This window comes from Coregonus lavaretus (genome assembly GCF_964263955.1).
Source record: "Coregonus lavaretus genome assembly, chromosome: 9".
Classification (NCBI taxonomy): domain Eukaryota; kingdom Metazoa; phylum Chordata; class Actinopteri; order Salmoniformes; family Salmonidae; genus Coregonus; species Coregonus lavaretus.
The window spans coordinates 39,540,318-39,549,013 of NC_139996.1; the positions used below are offsets into that span (position 1 = coordinate 39,540,318).

The 8,696-nt window shown below is 43.0% G+C and overlaps 1 protein-coding gene and 1 pseudogene across 2 annotated transcripts; one reads left to right on the top strand and one right to left on the bottom strand.

The window, feature by feature from the left end:
• Positions 1–335: 335 nt before the first annotated feature.
• On the top strand, positions 336–4,743 carry dbx2 (developing brain homeobox 2; the record flags this gene model as incomplete). The annotated part of the gene is made up of 4 exons (XM_084168537.1): positions 336–594; positions 1,836–1,925; positions 4,020–4,204; positions 4,486–4,743. 4 exons carry the CDS (start codon positions 336–338, stop codon positions 4,741–4,743), a joined length of 792 nt encoding a protein of 263 aa, XP_084024663.1.
• Positions 4,744–5,630: 887 nt separating this feature from the next.
• Positions 5,631–8,696, bottom strand: LOC311135350 (prolactin-like; annotated as a pseudogene). The gene is made up of 6 exons: positions 8,687–8,696; positions 8,408–8,575; positions 8,116–8,217; positions 7,630–7,811; positions 7,346–7,493; positions 5,631–5,701 (listed from the first exon to the last, which is right to left on the bottom strand). The product of its transcript is annotated as a prolactin-like (transcript).

Sequence of the window (8,696 nt, forward strand, 5' to 3'; positions counted from 1 at the left end):
CCTTCTGCCACTCCAGAACGGACCCAGTCTTATCTGAATTGAGAATCACATTAGAGCCTCTTAGCCAATCACGCGGCAGCCCCGGAGCAAAGTGCAGACCCTGGAGAAGAGAAGGAGAGAAGAGAAGAAGAGAGTTAGAGAGAGCTTTTGTTTTCCTGGGACTTTAATGAAGTTGGCCCTGGTCAGTCTTGGAGGGATTATAGCTCAGACTGGTGTCACTTGTGTTACTTGGTTACTGCTGAGACTGCTGTGAGGTGAGTGAGGGAGCGTTCCTTAGGGCCACAGTGAAGGGGATGACCACAGGGCAGAAGGAGAGCAGGAAGAAGAGCATGGATATGGCAGCAGGATTACCTACTCACCCAGGCTTTGGGAGATCAGGGAAGAGCTTCCTCATGGACAATCTGCTGCGCTCGGCGGGGCCATCCTCTTCCTCATCCTCGCCCAACTCAGATGGACCAACGGGTGGGATCTTCATGGGTCCCCCGACCGGCCACCACATGAGAACCTGGGGCCCTCAGCATGTTGTCTACGAGGGCCAGAGTCAGAACTGTAAACGAGTCAAAGACATGGGGCTTCCTCCTCGGCCACACTCAGGTAAAAGCCTTATATGATACAAAACATCATGATGAGATCTAGCCTGTAGACATTTGAAACCACACTTCGGGAAAATGCATGTTTTTGATTTTGTTTAGTGTATACATTTTGAATATATCTTGTCTAATGACAATTGATGTTCTTCCGATTTGACCAAACCAGTTATTTTGACTCTGTACTATCCCTCATTTCAAAGTACGTATAAGCAACATGATTTGAAACATTCAGAATCAATCAAGTTTAGCTTATTTCCAGAAATAACACAAAACCTTTTGTATAGATTTATCATTAAAAAGCCACTGTAAGGAAATGCAAACACCACAATATCTTACTTTATTTTCCTTTTATGTGTTCAGTTCAGATATACTATGTATGTTTCTGATAATAATATCAGATAAACATTTGATATGCTATACTGGCTTTTTCTTAATTTGATTTATTTTTTGGAAAGTAAATACAATTCTAAAACATTAGAAATTGTATTCATCAAAGAGTTTACTGAAGAATGCTAATGTTTAAGACCTATTCTAAAAGATAAGACATAACATAGTACTACACATGTAAAACATGGCATTAATGACAGTCAAAGCAGAATATTAAAGCAGCAATCAGCAGTTGAAACAATAACAAAGCATTTTTCCCGCCCCTGTTTCGGTAAATAGCTGAGGGATAGGGCTGGAGAAATGTAACCACTCTCAAATTCCTAGACAGAGCTATGGATACAAGGACTGACCATCAATGCTATCAAATTATAGTTTTAACCATGTTTTGAGGCTATATAGTGCTTTGTTTACAAACATTTGAGTAAAACAAGCTTATATTTTGGGTTCTGATGGGATATGACAGTTGAACTAAGCTCATGAGCCATATATAATATTCTTAAAGAATCAATGGGTACATATCATTAATTTATATGTCCAAAAATGGATGTAGCAACTACAGATTGCCCCTTTAATGACATACTGTATAACCAAATGCTGTTATGTTCTACCACATTGCATTTCACTACAGCCAAATTGTATATATATTTTTTTATATACATTTCATTTGCAGACAATAACCATTTGGCTACTCAAAACATGATGTTTGTTATTGTTTTTCTTCTGAGTGGATGGTTTAGCAGAAATATATATATATTTCCACCACAATTTATTCATGGTTTTCACCTGCCAGTATTTATTATTAATGTACAGTATAATTTAATGAAAGTCCCTCCCTCCCTCCCTCCTTCCTCTCTGCAGGCCTGTTGAGCAGTGTGTTTCTACGGGGCCCTCAGTATCTGCTGGCAGCAGTGTGCTGTGGTGGGTCCAGCCCTCCGTCTATCTTCTCCGGTGAGTGTTTTATGCTTCATCAGCGAAGCCTCAGCTCCTCTCTAAGCATTAGCAGCAGGGTCTCCCATACTCTCTACAGCTAATTACTGATGCAATGCCAGGAAACTAATTCTCCACTCAACTCTGTGCACTGCTATTCATGACCATTCACAGCTATTTAGACCCAGGGGGTAGGGTGGGGAGGAGGATATGGAGTAGGGGGGGGGGGCTTTTATGGCCGTTGAGGCCCCCATTTGCACTCATATAGATACACACACCGACTCACTCCAATATGCAGAGCTAATAAACATTTTGTCTCTGTGAGATTAGAACTGTAATGATCAGTGGTATGCCACTGTAACAGTCTCTTACTGGTCTCTGTGTGACATTTTTATTGCCTCTCAGTGGCATTGAGCTCAGCCTCAGCACAATGGAACATTTGGCTGATAGTTGGTCCAACTGTGATAATTGGTCCAGTGTGAGTAAACTGTTTATGATCCTGCCAAAGGAAGGGATTGTTTGTGTTTATAATGAGGCTCTTAAGATGATTTCCTGTAGCTGATTATCTGAAAAATCTACATCAAACCAGAATCTATATTCCCTGGAATATGGATCTGAATTGTGTTATGTAATTGCATTTGTTGTGAAGTCTGTATTAACCTTTTCATAGGAGAAGTCTCATTATGTGAACAACATCAATTTCTCCTAACTTCTGTCAGGGTTGTGATGCTAGTTTCTAAGTCCTGTGACTCCTGACAAGTGAGGAAGCGAATAGCATCCCTCAGTAAATACCCCCTGGTCCCTCTTAGTGGGCTAACACTTTCCCACAGTGCCCAGCAACAGGACAATGCTATGCCCGGCCATGACAAATCGGCACTTTCGCTCCACCATCCACACGCGACCCCGCTGCAATTTTTCACCGCAGCAATGAATTCTGCGAAGCACAAAACACAGAAAACACAGCCATTCCTCTGCAGAAAGGGGGCTTTGCCCGGGAACAGCCCACTAACCCTTTGTGTGGCCAAAGAACCCAGTTTCCCGACTCCCTCCTTTCTCCTGTCACCTCACTCTCATTCCTGCCCATTTAAAGTTCCCTTAATGGAACATAAGAACTCAATGAAAGTGACTTTTATAGACTTATTCGAGCTCATCTTCCCATAGAACCGGGCCCATACCTGCAAGAGAAAAGAATTAGTGAGGAGCGCTGAGCCAGCAAGAGTAGTGGCCTTTCAACGAACAGTCTCTTTTGTGGTGGGTCCCTCAGGGTTGTGAGCTCAGACCAAGGGGGCAGACACACACGTAGCCCCCGGGAGTGACCTGTTAATCGTCCGTTTAAGTGGAAGCCATTGAGGCCCAATAGAGGCCTGAGGAGCGTGTCTAAACCGGTTACTCGCTCCCCCGAGGTGGTCTGTGTGCAGATTTGTCGGACAGATTAAAAAGGCATTGCTCAATGGGATTTGGTAAATTGTTCCACTTGACTTTTGTTGTGTGTGCACCTGTGAGTGAGGCAGCGTGGGATTGCTCCTCAGAGTTCACCAAATCCCTTTCTCCCCGGTGAAAACGGGTCTCCATTCTCACTTTAGTCACCCCCATTTTGTTAAATTAGACAGATTGACGCAAGTGGAGAGTAAGCGTGTATAAGATTGGCTACAGGAGATGGGCACAATCCATGTAGATAGTGAGTGAGGAAGTGAGCCATTTAGTAGAGTCTGCCTTTTATAATCAGTATGAGGATATATTCAGTGCTTTGGACTGGACTGGACATGATAAACCAGAATAATGCTGCATTTGAATAACAATCGGAGCAGATAATTTGCCCATTTATTATTTGGATGATTTTCTATTTCGTTCCACTTGATATGGAAATATAATACATTTCTTTTGCGTATTCAAATGTGTAATTGTTATTGACCTTATTTAAGTAAGACTATTTCTATATTCAAATATTGGTACTTGTCTCTAGTAGTGCAATGTGCCATTGCCTTCACGCAACAGAGAACATACGTCAATGCAAATGAGTTAACTCATCCATAACCCAATGACATTTCCCTTTCAGGTTATTATTAGATATAATACAAACATTAATATGAATGATTCTAACCTCTGACCTTCCAGAGGGAGCCAACATTCCGATGTGGTCCCCGGATACGAGCCCCAAATCCCGGCGAGGGATCCTGAGGAGGGCGGTGTTCTCTGAGGAACAGAGGAAGGAGCTGGAGAAAACGTTCAAGAGACAGAAGTACATCAGCAAGACAGACAGGAACAAACTGGCAGCAGATCTCAGCCTGAAGGAGTCTCAGGTAGGAAACCATATATCTCCTATATAGGTCGGAGGTCACCATAACAACCTCATTTTACATCCCATGCTACATCATAGGCCTTCTCATCTCACCTCTTCATTGCATACAAACACATCTTACTGGGTCTTATTTGGGTGCCCCAGCCTAAATTGAGTAAATATCTAGAGTCACTTCTATTGTAAGAGATCATGCTCTCTGCTGTATCACAGACTTAGATTTGACTAAACAAAATGAATGGCACCTCAGTATGAACCTCTCACTGACTTGTGTGTCTACTGTAGGTGAAGATCTGGTTCCAGAACCGGAGGATGAAGTGGAGGAACTGTAAGGAGAAGGAGGCCCACAGCGGCCGCTCCCCCATGGAGGAGCTCATGTCCCGTGGCTACAAACAGGAAGAGGAACGCAAGGAGGCACCAGAGAGCACGGGCACGCCATTAGACAGATCATCATCACAGCAGCGGGACAGGGAAACGGGAGTTACCATAGAGAAAGAGCCATGCAAGACTTTGATACAGCCACTGAGTCTGCACACACTATGACCTCTGACCCCTGAGAGGATTAAAGACTGAGAGAAACCTCTGGGCAAAAACTGGTTGAATCAACGTTGTTTCCACATCATTTCAAAAAAAAAATTATACATGACTTTGAATCAACGTGGAAAACCGATTGGATTGGAAAAAAGTCATCAACATAAGGGAATTTTGTATTTTTTTCACCCAACATTTAACCTAAATCCAATGGCATGGTGAAATGTTTTGTTGATTTCACATTGAATTCATGTTAGTTGACAACTCAACCAAATGTAAACCAAAACTAGACGTTGAAATGATGTCTGTGCCCAGTGGGAAGATGAGGGTCAGTGTTGTGAGGCATGATTGAAAAGGGACTGTCTGAGCATTGGATAAAACGACTAACACTCCATAACAATAAAATACTTTTCATTTTAGTATTGTGTGGGTTGCTATTGTGTAGCAACATTTTGGAGACTGACTAAAAGTGTTTTTGAATGTGTTTTCGGAAAGCGTTTTTGAATAATCAATACAAATCTCAAAAACAAAACTTTTATTAGACCATACACTGTATATTAACACACATTGAAGGTTAGTCAGCTACACACAACCATGTATAAATGCTTTAACATGTAATATTGTATTCAGAATGTTTGTTTTACTCTTAACTGAAACAATTGCTGTAAATAAAATGATTAATTAAATGCTGATTTCTTCATTCCATGTTAATATTCAAGACGTTGAGCATGCAAACGTAATAAGTTAGTCTTTAATATTTACAAAAATACAGTTAATAACTAAAGATAGTGCTTTCAACCAAGGACCTCAGGAAAAATATCAAATAAATGGCAGATATTAAAAATATAAAATGAAAAATAAATAACAGTGTGCAAATCAAACATAGCGAATGTCAGATGTTATGCTGGAACTGTGCAACCAAAGCGGATGTCAGATTGCGGTGTGGACAGCTGGACACACCTCAACAGCCCTGCTCAGGGAGGATGGTACACTTGAGGATGTGGAGGTAGCTCTGGACCTTGTTGGTGTCTCGTCTTTTTTATTTTTATTTTTTTTATTTCACCTTTATTTAACCAGGTAAACCAGTTGAGAACAAGTTCTCATTTACAACTGCGACCTGGCCAAGATAAAGCAAAGTAGTGCGATAAAAACAACAACACAGAGTTACATATGGGGTAAACAAAACATAAAGGCGGCAGGTAGCTCAGTGGTTAAGAGCGTTGTGCCAGTAACCGAAAGGTCGCTGGTTCTAATCCCCGAGCCGACTAGGTGAAAAATCTGTCAATGTGCCCTTGAGCAAGGCACTTAACCCTAATTGCTAATGTTAGTCGCTCTGGATAAGACCATCTGCTAAATGACTAAAATGTAAAATAAACATGAAACAATTTCGTAAATAACAATATGAGGTAGTTGGGTGGGCTAATTTCAGAAAGGCTGTGTACAAGTGCAGTGATCGGTAAGCTGCTCTGACAACTGACGCTTAAAGTTAGTGAGGGAGATAAGAGTCTCCAGCTTCAGAGATTTTTGCAGTTCGTTCCAGTCATTGGCAGCAGAGAACTGGAAGGAATGGCGGCCAAAGGAGGTGTTGGCTTTGGGGATGACCAGTGAGATATACCTGCTGGAGCGCAGACTACGGGTGGGTGTTGCTATGGTGACCAATGAGCTAAGATAAGACGGGGATTTGCCTAGCAGTGATTTATAGATGACCTGGAGCCAGTGGGTTTGGCAACGAATATGTAGTAAGGGCCAGCCAACAAGAGCTTACAGGTCACAATGGTGGGTAGTATATGTGGCTTTGGTGACAAAATGGATGGCACAGTGATAGACTACATCCAATTTGCTGAGTAGAGTGTTGGAGGCTATTTTGTAAATGACATCGCCGAAGTCAAGGATCGGTAGGATAGTCCGTTTTACGAGGGCATGTTTGGCAGCATGAGTGAAGGAGGCTTTGTTGCGAAATAGGAAGCTGATTCTAGATCTAACTTTTGATTGGAGATGCTTAATGTGAGTCTGGAAGGAGCGTTTACAGTCTAACCAGACACCTAGGTATTTGTAGTTGTCCACATACTCTAGGTCAGACCCGCCGAGAGTAGTGATTCTAGTCGGGTGGGCGGGTGCAAGCAGCGTTCGGGTTGAAGAGCATGCATTTAGTTTTACTAGTGTTTAAGAGCAGTTGGAGGCTACGGAAGGAGTGTTATATGGCGTTGAAGCTCGTTTGGAGGTTTGTTAACATAGTGTCCAATGAAGGGCCAGATGTATACAAAATGGTGTCGTCCGCATAGAGGTGGATCCGAGCGTCACCAGCAGCAAGAGCGACATCATTGATATACACAGAGAATAGAGTCGGCCCGAGAATTGAACCCTGTGGTACCCCCATAGAGGCGGCCAGAGGTCCAGACAACAGGCCCTCCGATTTGACACATTGAACTCTATCTGAGAAGTAGTTGGTGAACCAGGCAGTCATTAGAACCAGGCAGTCATTAGAGAAACCAAGGCTATTTAGTCTGCCAATAAGAATGCGGTGGTTGACAGAGTCGAAAGCCTTGGCCAGGTCGATGAAGACGGCTGCGCAGTACTGTCTTTTATCGATCGCGTTTATAATATCGTTTAGGACCGTCTTTATAATATCGTCTGAAGCAGTAGAGGAGGTAATGGTGGTCCATGGGGTCTCTCTCCAAGGGGGAGGAGGAGGGGGGAGGAGCCAGGGCTTCAGAGGAGGACAGGTCACTCAGAGAGTTACTGATCACTCCCAGCAATTGCATCTGAGGCAGATAAACACACAGAGACCGTGTCAGTGGGATACAAATCACTCTAGTCAACAGGCTGCAGAGATGGAAGTATGCACATAGTAGTCACACTCTTTTGCACACACACACACACACAGTGTCTGACTCTTACCTTCTCAGTCACTCTCTCCACTCCGTTCTGTAGTTCCTGCAGTATGTCGCTCATCTCCAGAGCCTTGTTGGAGCTGAGAGCTGAGCCTGAGCTTGGCCCTGAGCCATGCTGTGGTGGAGCTGGGACAGGGGGTCTCCCCAAGCCCCCAGAAGCTTCAGGATTACCTCTGTCAGCTCCTCTCTCTGGCAGGGAGGGGAGGAGGGGTGAGTCCAAATCAGATACAGACAATTACTTTTATTGATATTTATTAAACTTTTATCTGTCCAGGTGAGTCAATTTTACTCACTTATACCAGTGGAATCAATTATGCTCAACTTTACTCTACAGTACTATACAGGGCAGGCAGACAAGAGACTACCACTAGTCACTATATTAACATGATACAGAAGGGTGCAGATATGAACATGCAGAAGAGACATGCAGAAAGAGTTTAAACACATGCAAACACAGCAACATTTAGATAGGACTGTAAAGTGCTAGGCTCACTGCTAGTCTCTGTGCATTCTCCTTGTCATCCGGTGTAAGTTTGTGAAAGGTGTGGCACTTCCGTTTTCCAATGTGGTTTTTCATGGGGAGGAAATATTGCTCCTTTGGAAGAGACGTCAAATAAGAGATAAGGAGGATCAAAATGAGGAACAGGATTCATAATAATAATGAATAATAATAATGAATAATGAATAAGTAATGATGTAATCTCTAAGTTGAAAGAGTGAGGGAGAGGGAGTAAGTGAAAGAGTGCAAGGAGAACAGAGGAGAGAATAATAGAGGAGAGACTCACAAACTCTGAGTGCCGATCACTGGAGATACCATGCATTCTGGCAGACTGCTGAATGAACCTGTAGAAGAGGTCTGCCAGGGGTATGGCACCCTGCCTGTCCATGGGCACAGATGGGGGCACAGCCAGCCTTATAGTCAACATATACCAGGGCAAGGGAAACAACCCACACTGACCAATGTAAGAGAAAGCAACAGCAAGAGGAAAAAGTCAGTTGGAGATACCCAAATCATAAGCAAATGTAAGCTGGAAATCCAAGTTAAAACTACATCCAGCTCTTACTGTGCTTCAT